Source organism: Lepidochelys olivacea, assembly GCF_965140295.1.
Source record: "Lepidochelys olivacea isolate rLepOli2 genome assembly, chromosome: 12".
Classification (NCBI taxonomy): domain Eukaryota; kingdom Metazoa; phylum Chordata; order Testudines; family Cheloniidae; genus Lepidochelys; species Lepidochelys olivacea.
The window spans coordinates 30,271,989-30,288,539 of NC_140422.1; the positions used below are offsets into that span (position 1 = coordinate 30,271,989).

The following is a 16,551-nucleotide window of genomic DNA, read 5'->3' on the forward strand; positions in this document are numbered from 1 at the left end:
CTGATGATCACCCGTTTGTGTGTGTTGGAGGTTGGGGTGGGGGGGAAAAAGCCTCTTACAAGTGAATTGATTCTTTTGATTCAAGTGTGTACACGTAACTGAAGATAATTCAGTTTCAGGGGAAAGTGCAGTGATATTATTCCATATCACGAGATTTCCTGGATTTCCCCGCACCCACACTCATTTTAGTAATAACCATATATTGCCATGCAACCTGTGGGAACCTGGATTTAACATCCGATATTTGCAAAAAGTAAGCAAAGCTTCTTCTGATATCCAATTCCTTACATAGCAAATGGTTTAAACAAGCAAGCCCAAATCAAATCATTGTTTGAACATAGGACATAGAACATTCTTTGAACACAGCATTTTGCTTTCTTTTAAGAGACACATTTAGATCTTAGAAGTAAAAGAGCAGTGTCATATATGGGGGTTGTTTGTATGGTTATCAGTGTAAAGAAACTAAGGATAGCATTGATCAGGAGTGAAGATTGCTGCTAGTGATGGCTCTTTGATGAAGAAAGAGTGCTTGTGATTAATAGTCATAAACAATTGTAATGATTTTATTACTTATGCTCCATCTCCTTGATTTCTTCTCTGTAACTAACTAATTAACTAATTCTCTAACCCCAGTTTTAAAGCCTTCACAGTGAAAGCTTCATTTGTTTTCATTTTTGTAGTTAATATTCAATTCCATCCTCCTTTCTAAAGGGGCTGGTAATCACATTCCTGTTCCATTTTTAGTAGTTTATTATTACTGCATGTTTATTACAAGAGTGCCTAAAGGCCTAATCAGAACCCATTGTGCTAAAAGTTGTAGAGAAGCAAAAATGATGCAGTCCCTTCCCTGAGGAACCTCAGGGGACCCCAACCTGCAAACTCTTCCCCATGTTCTTAACTTTTTTGAAGTCATTTGGACTATTCATGTGCAAGGCTAAGATTTTGTCATGGTTATTTTTAGTAAAAGTCATGGACGGGTCTTGGGCAATAAACAAAAATCGATGGAAGCCATAACCTATAATTCTGTGACTATTGCTGCTGCGACTCTGTTTTCCCCTGCCACCGTGGTGGCTGGGAACTGTCAGGTTCCCCCTCTGCCCTCGGCAGCTGGGAGCTGCAGGGTGACCATGTTTCCCAAAGAGAAAACGGGACACCCCCAGCCGTTCACCGGAGGCGTTCCCCTCCCTCTGTGCAAGGCTATCACCCGTTGTTGGAACCCTGAGGAACCTTGCAGAGGGCTGCCTGTCCCTGGAACTCTGCAAGGTCCCTGCTGGCTGCCAGCGCCAGAATCCTGGTGCCCCTGGGGCTGAAGCAGAGAATGTCAGGGAGGTCTCTGGAAGTCACTGATTCTGTGACTTCCTTGACCTCCAGAAGTAGCCTTATTCATGTGTAAAATTAAGCATGTGCATAAGTTTTTGCTGCATTCAGGGAGGGGGCCCTAAGAGACATCACTAATTTTCTTCAGCTCACTCTTCACTCCCATCTTTTTGCTTGCCAAGTGCAAGACGTTAATCTCTCTCTTAGCCTATGATCACCCAACGTTGTGTGTCTGTGTAGATGCAGAACTGCCTAATATGCATGCACAGATGTTTGTTGGCGCAAATGTGGGGTTTGCAATTAAGATTGTTACCTTTCACTAGTCACTGTTTCATTTAGATAATGAAGAACATATTCCACCAATCTTTCAATGCCTACAAGATGGATATTGAACCCAGGGTGAATGAATTGACTCTACATCATGTCCAGTGTAGTAGAAGACTCTTTGAGATCATGCTTTCTCATAGGAGAGTTACAGCAGCCTTCATTGAGGGGGACAATGTAGTGGTCACTGTGGAAGGAGAAGCCGCCAGAGTGCTGAATTTTGACACTGGTGAGTTGGAATTTACATTACAGATTTGTAGGCATAACACCACAATAGAAGAGAGAAAGGAGAAAAACATCCTGTGTACACAAAATGAGACAATTTACCAGTATTATTCAATGTCCGTGATTGAGCAATCTGGGTGCTCCTATGAAGGTAACCATAAGTAGAATTATACGGACTTTAGAACAGTCACACGGTATCTCAGTTCGCTGAAGTAACAAGCCAATCAAGGTCAGATAGTTTCCCACAAGGTAATAGTGAGGGTAATTAACCATTGGAACAGTTTCCCAAGGGTTGGGGTGGATTCTCTAATCACTGGCAGTTTTACAATCAGGATTGGGTATCTTTCTAAAAGATATGCTCAAACAGGAGTTAATTCAGGGAAATTTTATAGCCTGTGATATATATATAGGAGAGGGGACTAGATTATCACAGTAGTCCCTTCTGGGCTTCTGATCTAGGAAGCTATGAAAAAAATCACTGTTGCTTCTCCCCAGCCTTGACCTGTGGTGTAGCTATGGGGACAGCGGCCGTTCCCGCACTGAGCACAAGTGGCGCCTTGGGAATGTCTTGGCGCCTTTTAAATTTTCCCCAGTTGAGGGAACGGGGGGGGGGGGAGATCCAAAAAAATCAATAGGCACCACCTGTTGTGGCGCTTTTACTCACCTGGTGGCGCCCCGGGTCGTCTTCGGCGCCTCGGCAGCGGGACCTTCACTCGCTCTGGGTCTTCGGCGGCGGGACCTGCGGTGCTGCCGAAGACACCCGGAGCGAGTGTGGGCCTGCTGGGTGAGTAAAAGCACCACAGTGGGTGGTGCCGCCTTTTTTTTTTTTTGGATCGCTCCCCGTTCCCTCCACCTGGCTACGCGGCTGCTTGGAGTCTGTTACAACTAGAGCAACAGAGAATCAGTTAAGAAGTGATCCAGCTGTATCTTCAGTTGGTTTTCCATATGACTGCGATTCCAACCATGCAGGATTCCGTGTATGTTGTGTTAACAGCTTGATCATGCAAACTATGTACAAGATTGCTTCTGGTTAGAAATATGAAAATTGAAACAGACTTATCAGTAAGGTCCATTTGAATCCTAGTTCAGCCTCAGTATTTGAGATTGTTTGTTTGTCTTTGTATGCAAAAGATACAAACTAAAATTAATTTATTGGACATCCTAGCATTCCTACAACTAAATTTGAATAAAAACTAAGGGATCTAGAAAGCTTAAATGGATCTTGCAACAACATTGAATGATCTTAAACTGGAATTAAATTAAACAATGATGTAGTAAACTTGTTTTATGGCCTACATGTAGCCTCAAACAAGCTAGCTCTGTCTTTAGCTCTGCTATAGAAGTAAGTGTGAATGATTACAAATGGGCAAGAGTCAGATATTACTACAAATTTTCACTCCTTTCCCAGTGGCTTTAAAATATAGCCCCATGTACAATGCACTGTGTAGTCTAATCTTGAGGCATGAATCATGGAGGCAAGATCTGTATCTTTATAAATATAGTATGACTGCTGCTGATAGTTGATCATTTGAGATCAGCGGAGAATTTACCATATCTCTAAATTGTGAATTCTGACAAATAGACATACCCTCTATCAAAGGGGCAAATAAACTCTTTGCCATATCATTGGCAGTGGCAGAATAGCTACTTGGCCCCCCTACTGGGCCTGGGCCCCCCATCAATTGGGAGCCCCCCAGCTGCCGCTGCCTGGCAAATGGGGCAGGGAAAGCCCCCAGGCTCCCCAACCCTGTCCCCAGTAGAAGCCACAGACATCTCTTCCATCCGCCAGTCTCTGGCAGACAATACAGGTCCCAATCCAGTAAAATACATAAACACATACTTAAATATCTTCTCAACTTTAAGCACTTTGCTAGATCAAGGTTGCCAACAGAGTATATATAATCAAGTTTAAATCAATATTTCTAGTGGTGAAACCTATAAGATGCTTGATTTTGATTGCTTAAAGCAAAGGAGATCAACAACTCTACTTCATGTGCTAATTGGCAAATATTTCACTGTGACCTTAATCACCATTTCTAAATGCCTTTTTTATTTTATCCACTTTCTGGCAGGCTGTGGAGTTAATCTTGGACTGAGAGGCTTGGAATCCTTGGAAGAATTAATTTACAGGGTTGCTACAGCAGTGGATCAGAATGATATCTTTGAAGCACTGTCTGCCAAAATACAACACTCCAAGCAAGTGTCGGAGGATTTTAAGCAGAACGGATTATTTACCACAGTTTTTGAATAAACAGGTGGAAGGAATGCAATGCAGCACTGTAGAGATCTGGGCCTATTTATAGGACAAACAAAATGAATGGTAACTCTGCATAACTCTGACTGCAAAAAAAATTCAGGACCTCAAATTCAGCACAGCTGTCTAAAACTTAAAAAGGTTGAGCAGGCCCCTTTAGGATCCAAAGTCACTTTTTTCCCCCACAATGGGGGAATTGTTGTTCTTTTTGGTGATCCTACAGTCCTTGTTCCATGGAGTAGTCTGAGTGACTTCACTGGGATGCTCATGTGATACGGGCTGCAGGGTCAGGCCCTTAATAGGGAAAAAAAAAATTGTGGCCTCAGCTTGTCCTCTGAGTTTGTGGTCCAACTCCTGTTGAAATTATTGGAAAACCTCCCACTGATTCCAGTGGTGCAAGCCCCAATTCTGCAATGTGATGCACATGGGCAGATCCTTGGGCCCACGTGGAGCCCCACTGAAGTCATGCCTTAAACTCAGATGTCTGGTTGAGGACTCATGTATGTATTTCCTACTCTGGGGTAATACAAATGAGATGGGAGTAATACTGGTAGATTGGGGAATAAATGTGGATGAGGTAGCAAAGGGTTTGCTGCTCTCTTGATAGATGGTGTGTCCCCCACTTGTCAGAATTTGCAGTTTAAGGGTAGGTTTTCCCAGCTGCTCTAAGAGAATCAAGTAGTAGTGGCCAAAACATCATTGTAAAGACTGCAACTGTTTCCTTCAGGTGTAAATTCTGTTGTCATGGTTCTAGTTAGAGCTGGTCAAAAAATGGAAAATAAAATGGTGAAAGGTGTCAGTTTGATGTAATTTTTGTTCTATAGGTTTTGTAAGGGAAAACCTTTTTTGTCTGAAAATGTTCACAGAAATTTTCAAGAAAAAAACTTTCAGTTTTGAATATTTTTTGGGGGGGGGGTCCTTCCTATTTTGGGGCGAGGTTTGGTGTTTTTCTCCCTCTCTCCCACCCCCTTTTATCTCTTTTCCATTTTACCACTCAGAAAGGGTTTGTTTTAAAGGTTAAACCAGTGTGTACTGTATCAACTTGAATTAGGAAACAAGTATTTGAGATTTCTACTTACTACTGCAAGAGGCAAACTGGTGTAAACCTACAGTCAGTGGAATCTTAGGAAGGTTCTTGTACACATAACTAAATATTCACTAAATGTATCCTCAATTTTCAGAAACCCACCTTCATTAAATCACAGTTTTAAGGTGAAATTATTTATTGTATCAGGCTTGCGTTTGTCAAAAGGGCAAATAACTGCTATGGTATTTCTACCATATATAATATAAATCTAAACTCTTGACATTCTTGTTTCAAGGCAGAATTTAAAAAGTCAAAAATATATTTCATAGTGTGTGTGTGTGTACACACAATTTTAAAAAAATTAGTTTGAAACAAGAATTTCAATAATTTGGCCTGGATCCATAAATGGACTTAAGCGTTGCAATGCCTAACTTCTAGCTGCCTTGAAAATCACTGAAATCTACAAATCCTGAGATAGGGGCCTAGGCACCCTATACCATGCAGGGGGAGAGACAGGCACCGAAGAATGGGATCTATAAAAGCTGGCATGCTAGACAAGACACCAGGTAAGGTAGCCAATATCAGATGCCAAACAGAGGGAGTTTCCTAAGCCTCACTGCTCTTAGGGAGATAGGCACCTGACTCCAGAGGTTCCTGACTCTGTATCTTAAGCGCACATAGCCCATAACTCCCACAAGTCCATACTTAGGTACCTGAGTGACACATGCGTCACTCCGCACAAAACATATGTGAGGCCTCTTCATCCACCTGGCTACCTTTTTGCCCAGAGTTAGGGAGCTCACTTCGGATGTGGGAGACCTCGTTCAATTCCCCCCTCTTCCTGATGGAGAAGGGATTTGAACAGGGGTTTCTCATTTCCCAAGTGAGTTTCCTAATTACTCGACTATGGGATATTCTGATGTGGGCTGCTTTCAGTCCTGTTGAAGCTGTTTCATTGTGTACTAAATATGCAGCGAGCCAGAGCCAGAGACTGAGAAAGACTTTATAGTCCAAGTGAGCAGGAGTTTTGTAGGTCAACCTAAGTCTGGGCTTTATGGATCTAGATCTTTGTAAAGATTTAAACAATAAATGTATATAACTTGGAAAACAAACATTTCTAGTAAGAAATATGATTTTCATTGGAGTTAGAGCAGAATTTGGTCCATAAAATATTTTTCTTCTTTGAAATGCTCTACTCTTTTAGAGGAACATTCTATATAAATACTGTAATTGAGTACAATATTCATCTACCATAATGTACTATGGACTAAATTATCTTTCTATACCCCATTATATAACAGTAGCATTTACATGATTTGCTGATTCATACCCCATCTATATTTTGGGAGGGATTACATTAATTTAGGTACAGAACACATCTCTTTTTTTTTCCTTGAGAAGATGGACTTTAATTCTCTGATCAAGGCAGATTATTCTGTTTTTGTTTTTTGACTTCTGTTTACATCCACACTTCTGGATGCACAATTCACCTGATTTTGTGAAGAAATATAAAGCATTAAAATGTATTGTATATGGTAAATGCTTTTTATGGAAAAAAACCCCACAGAATTGATGTACTGAAGTGGATAGGCAGAGGAGGCTTGTTCTCTCTTCCCATCTCTTGCTGGTTAGGTGCATGACTGTGGGCAAGTCACTTAACTTCCATGCCTCTGTTTCCTCTTTGGCAAAATGGGAACAATGATTTACTCACCTTTATTAAGTGCTTTGAGACGTATGGGTGAAAAAGTGCTATATTAATGGTAAGTATTATTCCATGAAGTGGTAAATTAATCATTTTTTGTCTTAGCTGCATGACGTGTATTTTAAAAAGCATAGTAGTTTAATTTAACTTGCATATTTTTTCCTTACAGTATCACTTTGTGATGAGTCATATGTGGCCTGCAAAATTTCAGGATTTTTTTTAAAAGGGCTGCTTCATTGTGATTACCTAGACATTTTCTAGCTCCATATTATCGTGGCTTTTCATTTTAATAAAATGTGAGGGACTTGAAGGTTAAACGTATGAAGTTTCATAAAAGTTGGTTTTTTAATTCCTGCAAAGAAGTACTTGTATTTGGTGACTTGTCCAAACAAAGGTAAGAGAAGAGAGATTATCTTGGTGATTTTAAAGAGTAGTTGTCTGCGATGTGTGTGGGCAGGGAGGATGTAAAAAACATTGCTATATGTATATTTATTTATTACTATTTTCAAAACTAAAATAGTACAGGTGTGTATGCAGTTTTGGTACACAGGGTGGAGATGACTGATGACAGAAGGACTTTATTAGGGTAACTCAGCTCAGTGTTTTGGGGCTTATGGGTTTACACACTGAATCTTCACTAATGCTGAGATGACTGAATGTTGTAAATGAATCTGTGCTTTAGGTTGGGATTTTGTGATGTGCCTAAGTGAGTTAGGTGCTTCAGAAAAACTCACCCCTAAGTCACTGAGTGTTGGGATAAGAACATACCTAAAGTATACTAAATCTGAAAGGATGCAAACCTAATGACACCCCAAAATCATCAGAAGATTTTTGTTTAAATCCCAGCCTGATCTTGTTTTGTGCCTGCAAACAGTAGCACCCAGAATAAACTGTCGGTGTAAATGGCAGAATTTCCATTTCTAAGTTTCTGATTGTACCCATAAATGAGACAGCTAGACAGTGAACTGTTAATCATTTTTCACCTGCAGTTATTTCTGGGTGAAAAGTAGGAAGCAGTGGTTCAAAAGTGTGTTTTGAGTGTAGCTAGAGAGCTGGACTGGAACTCAGGTCTTCTCCTGGCTCTGCTTCTAGCCTGCTGGGTTACCTTGAGCAAGTCACTTCAGCCCATATCATCAAAGGTAGTTAGGTGCCTAACTTCCATTTGAGGATCTGGACCTTCACCCGTTTGCCTCAGTTTACCCATCTGTAAAAGGGGGATAATGATACTGATTGCCTTTAAAAAGTGCTTTGAGTTCTACTTATGGAAAGAGCTGGGTGTTAGCATTTGTAACTTACCATGATAAATATAAATATTACTACTCCTGAAGCAGTAATATTGGATACATGGATATTTCACAGAAAACACTGTAAACCCTGAGGGATGCCATAAAGGTATCTCATATGGACACGAGGGCAGGGATTTTAAGACAAAACTCTTTGTATTTTATCTTTCATACTGAACATGTCACATGAAAGATAGTGGTTATTTACAGTGCATGTGTACATATACACACGTCTACTTTTAAACTTGCTGTCATTCTGTGTGTGATCTGAAGTGTATTTATACACATACTTTAATATAATCCGTTGTGATACTGTCTAATTGAAAATGTCCATTTGTATCATTGTTGCTACCACTGTTTTACAATTGCAGGACATTTTTTACAAAATGTAGAATGAAAGGTTTCAACGAAAGTTAGTCTATCAAGTATGATTATTCTGGTTAAATTCATGCATCACTGTATCTAATGTTATGAATATTGGTTCTGTATCTGTATCTCAAATGTGTTTGTTCCTGGGGTAACACCTCGTCTCGCCAGCCCATTGTGAATAACTATTCAAGCTTGAAGAAAAGGAGGATTTGTGGCACCTTAGAGACTAACAAATTTATTTGAGCATAAGATGAAGTGAGCTGTAGCTCACGAAAGCTTATGCTCAAATAAATTTGTTAGTCTCTAAGGTGCCACAAGTCCTCCTTTTCTTTTTGCGGATACAGACGAACAGGGCTGCTACTCTGAAACCTGTTCAAGCTTGATGGGCCATTAAGAAGAATCAACTCTTCAGATATCCATAGGAAGAGGCTGTCTCAGCAAGAATATGGGTGAGTCATCACACCATGTAAGGACATGTGATATGCTCAGGTGCCCTGGACTCCATCTTGGGTCAGTAACTTTTCACAAACAAAGGCTGTGAGCTTTGTTTGAGCCAGTAAATTTCCAGGCATGTGGCAAAGGGTATAAAAGATGCCTGAGATCTCCATTTTGCCTCTTTGCTGCCCTCATTCTCCGGACTATGGATTTACAACTAAAAATCTTTTGGAAGATACCAGAGAAATTTTACAAGCTGCAGTTTATTCCATTGCTGCAACAAACCTGATATAAAGACTTTGCAATTATTTGTATGTATATGATTTATTAACTCTTTTCTTTTAATAACTAAAATCTAAAGTTTTATTAATAAAAGATTGGCAGTGTGATTATTAGGTAAGATCTAAGTTATATGTTGACCTGGCTATGTGGCTGATCTCTTGAGATTAGAAGGACCCTGTATTTGATTAAATTGGTTTTCAGTAACCACTCATCATAGAGTCCACTGTCTGGATGGTGAGACAAGGGCTGGAATGCCTAAGCCGACTGCATCTTTGACTTCCTCATCACACTGGTTTACTTTTGTAACTGGTTTGCTATAATCTAATGATAGAATAACCCCCCATGTGGGGTTGGTCCACCCTATTTCTCAACAGATTGTCCTGAATCTGTTATTCCTGGCTGTGACCCACTGAGGCACGGTGACACCCTTTGACGCTGAAGGACTCTTTACTAGGAGTTTAAATCTAGCATACTGCTAGTATATCTTAGGATACATACTTAGGTTGGATATCTTAGATGCTTGGAAGAGGGCTGGCTGACAACTCATTTCCATATTCCCATTAAACTTGCATCATGAAACTTCAGCTGTTGATTGTTGGGAGGAGGTGGTGAGGAGAGGGGAAAACACCTTCAAACTAACTGCTTTCTGCCAGCAGTCACCAATAAGTTACTAGCTTTATGAATTTCAAACCTTGGAGCTACAATCTTGAAACAAGTGACCTCTTTAGCTACTAGGTTGATCTGGAACGCTCTTCTATTATAGATCACTTGTGCAGGCACTTCCCAGGGCTGGCAGGTCAGAGGTGAGCATGTCACTGAAGTGCCCCTTCCCTTTTGGATGCCTGCACCTAGCAGGGAGGTTGTTGCCGTGCTTTTTAGTACTCCCAGCCCTGCTACTGTAAGTTCTCTGCTGTGAAAATTGGCCCATCCATAGCCAACACCTCTTTTGACTGATTGACATGAGAAACTGCTTCAATGTCACCTCTCAAAGGGACCTTCAAAGTGATGGAAGGGCAGGCCCGGAAATAATTCAAGTCTTGCAGGCAGACAGGTATGTGTATGCAATTACTGGGGAGCAGGTGAACTGTATAGCTCCAATAGTGCATATTCAGCTTTATTTCTTTGTCTACAGTGCCATCTGCTGAAATCTCCAATAATTACATTTACAGCCCAGCCGTGTATACACACAAATAGAGACAGACACACTCACTTTGTTACAGGAGGCAAATCCTATATTCCAAGTACTCCAGACTCTTATCAGCATTTACCAGCCCAAAACCCTGGGTTCTAACCCCACTGATGACACATGCCATTATAAATGTTCACAGGCAGCAGGCCTGATTACAATATAGTTATTAGGATTTCAGATTCTACAGATATGGAAAAGGGACCAATGGAGACTACTCATTTAGGTGGTCTGAAGACACTGAAGAGAGGGGATTTTCCCGGAAGCAAGTTATGGTATATTGACACCACACCAGGCTGAGCACCACCTAAGCTATGAGTAAGGTATATATCCTAGTTCTTCAGTCCTTCAAAGGGAGGTTTTGGCAAGCTATAATCTGTGGTCATACAGTTCTCAAATGTTTGAATCCTTTAGCAAAGCATGTGCTTGTGTTGTCTTAGATTATTTTCTTGCCACAATGAAGTTAAATTTTCCTTTATAATGAAACTTGCTTTTTGTGGTGTTCCTTTCACCTGAGGCCTATTTTTTGCTTTCACAAAGAAAGATATGGTCTTGTGTTTAAAGCACAAGACTGGGAATCTGACTTTTACTCCTAGTTCCACCACAGACTTGCTGTGTGGCCTCAGGCTCGTCACTTAACCTTGCTGTGATTCAGTGCCTCAACACCCCAGTGAGGGATAATACATCTCATGGGTGTGGTGTAACTTAATATAAACCAGTATTAAGCATTTTGATAGTTTCTGATAAAAGCTGCTATAGAATTATAAAGTATTATTCTAAAAAATCCCAGAGAAAGAAATATAGAGACTTTTTCTTGTCTAACAACAAGCAGTAACTATGGGGTGGTACCAACTAACAGTATCACTACTGTGGTCTAATAACTTGAGCCCCTGACAAGTTATTGTGTCTCTTGGTCACTTCCGATATAAGCATGTTGCTTGGATGTGTTTACCCTCAGCTAGTAGGTGGCTTCTACAGTGATCACTAGACCATGACCACATTGTCATGATTTTACTCTCCATGATTCAAAGATGAATGACTGGCTGGAGAATTAATACAAAGGGGCACCATAGTCATCATCAGCAAATAGCCATACATCACTACAGTCATCCTGCTGCCCAGTCTTGGGAAATGGGCCATGCAGTGGCCATGCTGAGTGCTCCTAAGTGCCAGTAAAGTGAAGGCAAAGGCTGAGACTTATCCAAGTGTCATTTTGGATGCAGTTCTTTTCTCTGAGGAAATGACAAGTGTTGTATTTCTAGCCCAGTAAGGGAAAAGTAATGCAATGTTCACAGCCAGAGAAACTAAAAAGGGCTTTTTTTAGTTTTTTCCTAAAACTTTTGTGATTTTTCCTTCGAACCAAAAAGGGATTAAATAAATCATCAGGTAGGGTAAATCTGGGGCACCCGCTAGTGTACAAAAGTTAGCAAGCTCAGTGATCCTCATATATGTTGTCAAGGTTCCTTCCCCACTCTGAACTCTAGGGTACAGATGTGGGGACCTGCATGAAAGACCCCCTAAGCTTATTCTTACCAGCTTAGGTTAAAAGCTGCCACCACCAAAGTGTTACACAAAGAATAGGGAAAGAGCCCACTTGGAAACATCTTTCCTCCCCAAAATCCCCCCCAGCCCTACACCCCCTTTTCTGGGGAAGGCTTGATAAAAATCCTCACCAATTTGCATAGGTGAACACAGAACCAAACCCTTCGATCTTAAAAACAATGAAAAAGCAATCAGGTTCTTAAAAGAAGAATTTTAATTAAAGTAAAAGAATCACCTCTGTAAAATCAGGATGGTAAATAGCTTACAGGGTAATCCGATTCAAAACATAGAGAATCCCTCTAGGCAAAACCTTAAGTTACAAAAAGACACAAAACCAGGAATACACATTCCATTCAGCACAGTTTACTTTGTCAGCCATTTAAACAAAACAGAATCTAATGCATATTCAACTAGATTGCTTATTAACCTTTTACAGGAGTTCTGACCTGCATTCCTGCTCTGGTCCTGGCAAAAACATCACACAGACCGAGAGGACCCTTTGTTCCCCCCCCCCTCCAGCTTTGAAAGTATCTTGCCTCCTCATTGGTCATTTTGGTCAGGTACCAGCAAAGTTGTTTTAGCTTCTTAACCCTTTACAGGTGAAAGGGTTTTTCCTCTGGCCAGGAGGGATTTAAAAGGTGCTTACCCTTCCCTTTATATTTATTGCAGATGTATTCAGAGAAAAGCAATGAAAAATGATCAGCTGCCAACAGGGGCAATTTAGAAACCATCTTGTTTGATGATTTAATACAGTGGGTCTTGGTCTTCTCCAATCGTGCCAACCACCAATGTACAAACAACTAGAATCCCCTAAAGGATAAAACTGACTTAAAAGCAGGATTTTTTTAAGTGCTGCAATTGATTTTTTTGCTTTTGGGTTTTTTAACCTTTAGGAAAAAGAAAAGGAGTACTTGTAGCACCTTAGAGACTAAAATTTATTTGAGCATCCGATGAAGTGAGCTGTAGCTCCCGAAAGCTTATGCTTACATAAATTTGTTGGTCTGGAAGGTGCCACAAGTCCTCCTTTTCTTTTTACAAATACAGACTAACAGGGCTGCTACTCTGAAACTTAACCTTTAGGCTCCACTTACTTCACGCTTTTCTCCGCACCCAGGAGCGTAGACAACTGCTCTTTCAATAATGAAGGCGGAGAGTCTCAGGCGCCATCACGATTCCAGCATGAGCTCGCCCTTTCGGACAAACGCCGAGCCGCCCTGGAGGTACCAGCCTGAGAGCTGCACCCGCCCTCGGGCAGACTCCGAACCCAGCCACAGCGCCAGGGGGAGGTAGGCTGAGAACCGCAGGACGCCCGCTGGGACAGCAACGGGGAGCGTCTCTATTCGCAGGAGTCGGGCTCCCTGCGCCCGCCGCACACGCTGCACCTGTCCGGCGGCGACTGGCGCGCCCCTCTTGTCCGGACTACATTTCCCAGGGGGGCACTGGGCTCCCCTCACCACGCGATTGGCGGAGCTCACCGGAAGGGGCGGAGCCGCGAGGGGAACGGGCCGGTGGCGGTTGCTCTGGGGCTGGCTGGAGCCCTTCGGCCCAATGGCTGCTCTGAAGTACGCGGGGCTGGAGGACACGGACAGCGAGGAGGAGCTGCCTCCCGGCTGGGAGGAGCGGACCACCAAGGACGGCTGGGTTTACTACGCTAAGTAAGAGGGCACCCGCCGCGCCGGGACCCTGCTGACCCTACTTCTCTCCCGCCCCGGGGATGGGTGGGGGGCACGGAGCTGCCCCCGCCCCTCCCGCCCCGGGGATGGGTGGGGGGCACGGAGCTGCCCCCGCCCCTCCCCCTCCCGCCCCGGGGATGGGTGGGGGGCACGGAGCTGCCCCCGCCCCTCCCCCTCCCGCCCCGGGGATGGGTGGGGGGCATGGCTCTTACCCCTTCCCAGCCCGTCCTTGCTGCCCTTCCTGCGCGGGGCACAGTAGCTGCCTTCTGTATCTGTCCTTGCTGTCTCTCCTAGGTGTGGGCGGGGGCAGAGAGCTGCTGCTTCCCTACACAGAATGACACTAGTGTAAACTTGGGGGAGGGGTAGAGAGGGTGACAGAGCTCTATATGGGAGGGAGGGTCATGAGAACAGGACTTAATTAAGTCACCTGTTTCAGTGCATGTCAGTTTCCCAATCTGATACTTACCAAATGGGGTGTTGTGATGTTAGATCTACTAATATGTGTGAAGTGCAGTAAGGTACTACCGTAATGGGCAGGGGGATGACAAATAAACACCTTGGATACAGAGAAGGGAAGGGGGCAGGAATGCCCTACGCATCAGGGGAGACCGGGATAGGGGGAATGGGATATATGCTGCTTTATATGTGGGGATGCATAAGTACAATACTAAGTACACATAGGTGGAGCTGTCATTTCTGGGTAAGTGGTTAATGATGCAGCTCTGCGTAAAAGGGATAAAACTCCAGTGGGAGTTGGTTGTGTTTGGGGGCAATATTGCTGTATATTTTTTGGGTGGAGGATATAACTTTCATATATTTTGGGATATTTGTGTACATATGTGAGAGCAATAGTGTCTTACTTAAAGCATCATGGTGCTCTCAATTTTGTCTGGTACGGGAGGAGAAGAGAAACAGGTGTTATAATAATCTGCCTATGTGTAGCTATTGAAAGTGATAAACAGGGGTGTAGCTCAGTCAGGATGTTGAGGTTTGCCAGAGTTTTGGTCGGATGATTCATTGGCCCATAGCTGCCACCCTGTGCCATTATGAAAATGTTAAGCCTAGACATTGCCATATTCTGGGCATTTGGCAAGAGAGGATGCACTACAGGGCTGACTTGTGAGAAGAATTTCCCTGCTTTTCTATTAAAGCTCCCTTAACTGGATTGGCTGTGGAGTCAATCTGTATTGAAGTCTGAATGATGCCTCCAGTTATAAGGCTAGCATGATCTCCCTTTGTGGAAGGAAAAACATGTAGTAGCAGTGTTTTCTCCTACGTACTGTCAGATGACTTCTCTTCTCCCTACTTCTGCACCCCAAATGCACTTCCTAGCTTGTCCAGCATGAGAGGAGTATAAAAAAAGTAATTCTTCTCCACAAACTAAATTATTCAGTCTAGATTTTAAGTGTTCCTTTATTCCCACTGACTTCAGTGAGCCCAACTTTTGGTAATCATTACTAGCATGTCTTTAAGTAAGATCTTATGCATGTGATCTTTGTCAGACATAAGTGTGCTGGCAAAAGCCCCTAGTGTAGCGTGACAAAACTTCACTTTTGCTGGCATAGCTTATTTCTCTTTGGGGGCTGTATTTCGCTATACCAAGCCTAAGTACAGTTTTGCTGGTATAAGCTGTGGGGGAGTGCTTTTCTGGTGTAGGATACTGGTGGCTATACTGGCAAAGCACTCCTAGTATAGATCTGGCCTGTGTGTTTGTGTATAATACACACACACTATTTTTTTTCAAAAAGAACAGGAGTACTTGTGGCACCCTAGAGACTAACCAATTTATTTGAACATAAACTTTAGTGAGCTACAGCCCACTTCATCGGATGCATCGATGAAGTGAGCTGTAGCTCACAAAAGCTTATGCTCAAATAAATTTGTTAGTCTCTAAGGTGCCACAAGTACTCCTGTTCTTTCTACTCTGAAACCTATTTTTTCTCAGTAATTAAAACAATGTACTAAACCACCGGAGAAGTACCTTATGCAAAAGAATTCACTTAGTGGGTCAGACTGTTAGCTGCTGTTGGGTTAGCTCCATTTAAGTTATTGGAGCTGTGCATATTTACACCAGCTGAAAATCTGACCCAATACATGCAAATATAGCTGATTTTTTTTAAAGAAAATGTTTGATTTGTAATGATTATAATTTGGTCTCTGATATTTATATGGCAATGTTTTTGTTTTTGTTTTAAATAATCTGTTAACTTCCTAATTAAACATTACACTTCCCATGTATAGGAAGTAAGGTCTAAAGGCTCTGCATCCTCACAGTTCTCCTTGCATGCTCAGGGCCTTATTTATTCCCAGTTCTTCCTATCCGTTTACTTCACTGACAGTGGCTTTAACATATACCTGTATTTTTTCCCTTTACCAAAAATATCTAACTTATACTGCATGTGTTTTGATGAAATATTTTAGTAACTTACCAGTATGCATTGTAAACTAATATTATTCCTCTGCATACATGGGTGTCAGAAATTATGTTGATCCTATCCTTGATTTTTGTAGGAATGCGATCACATTTTCAATATTTCTAGTATGCACACACACTGGTAGAGAGTGAGGAGCAGTGGAATGGGGCCCCTTTTTTCTCCTGTGGTTTTAGAAAGTATCCTCTTTCTTCTTTCCCACTGAGATGCACAAGTATCAGTATTAATCCAGCTGCTGGAGTGTTTCATTTTAGGTAAACATGTCTAGTCCATCCTACTCTTTTCTTCTGCTCAGGTGGTGTTTGCAGAGCCCCCAGAACAATGGGTTAACACCTCACTGAGATGCAGGTCAAGTCATGTCTTACAGAGCCGTTGTTTCTAGCTGCCTGCAGACTTGGGCAGACACCACTGCAGCAATTGTTCTTGGGGCATGCTTTCAAGCTTTTCTGCCCAGATGTGGGGGCTAGAAATGTACTTTCTCTTTTAGATGAAGAGATTCT

General features: G+C 42.2%; 2 protein-coding genes across 5 annotated transcripts in view; both read left to right on the top strand.

The window, feature by feature from the left end:
• The window catches only part of LOC311528888 (uncharacterized protein), a 33,501-nt gene extending 28,602 nt beyond the window's left edge, over positions 1-4,899 (top strand). For both annotated transcript variants that reach the window (XM_084644379.1, XM_084644380.1), the window contains 2 exons: positions 1,657-1,870; positions 3,939-4,899. In XM_084644379.1, coding sequence (XP_084500505.1) covers positions 1,657-1,870; positions 3,939-4,117 — 393 coding nt within the window. In that variant the 3' untranslated portion in view covers positions 4,118-4,899. The remainder of the gene's footprint in view (positions 1-1,656; positions 1,871-3,938) is intronic.
• Positions 4,900-13,405: 8,506 nt separating this feature from the next.
• Positions 13,406-16,551, top strand: part of WWOX (WW domain containing oxidoreductase) — a 689,035-nt gene continuing 685,889 nt past the window's right edge. For 2 of the 3 annotated variants that reach the window (XM_084644382.1, XM_084644381.1), the window contains exon 1: positions 13,425-13,601. In XM_084644382.1, the coding sequence (XP_084500508.1) occupies positions 13,495-13,601 (107 nt within the window). In that variant the 5' untranslated portion in view covers positions 13,425-13,494. Of the gene's footprint in view, positions 13,602-16,551 lie in introns of all 3 variants that reach the window. The other variant, XM_084644383.1, reaches the window with a different exon arrangement.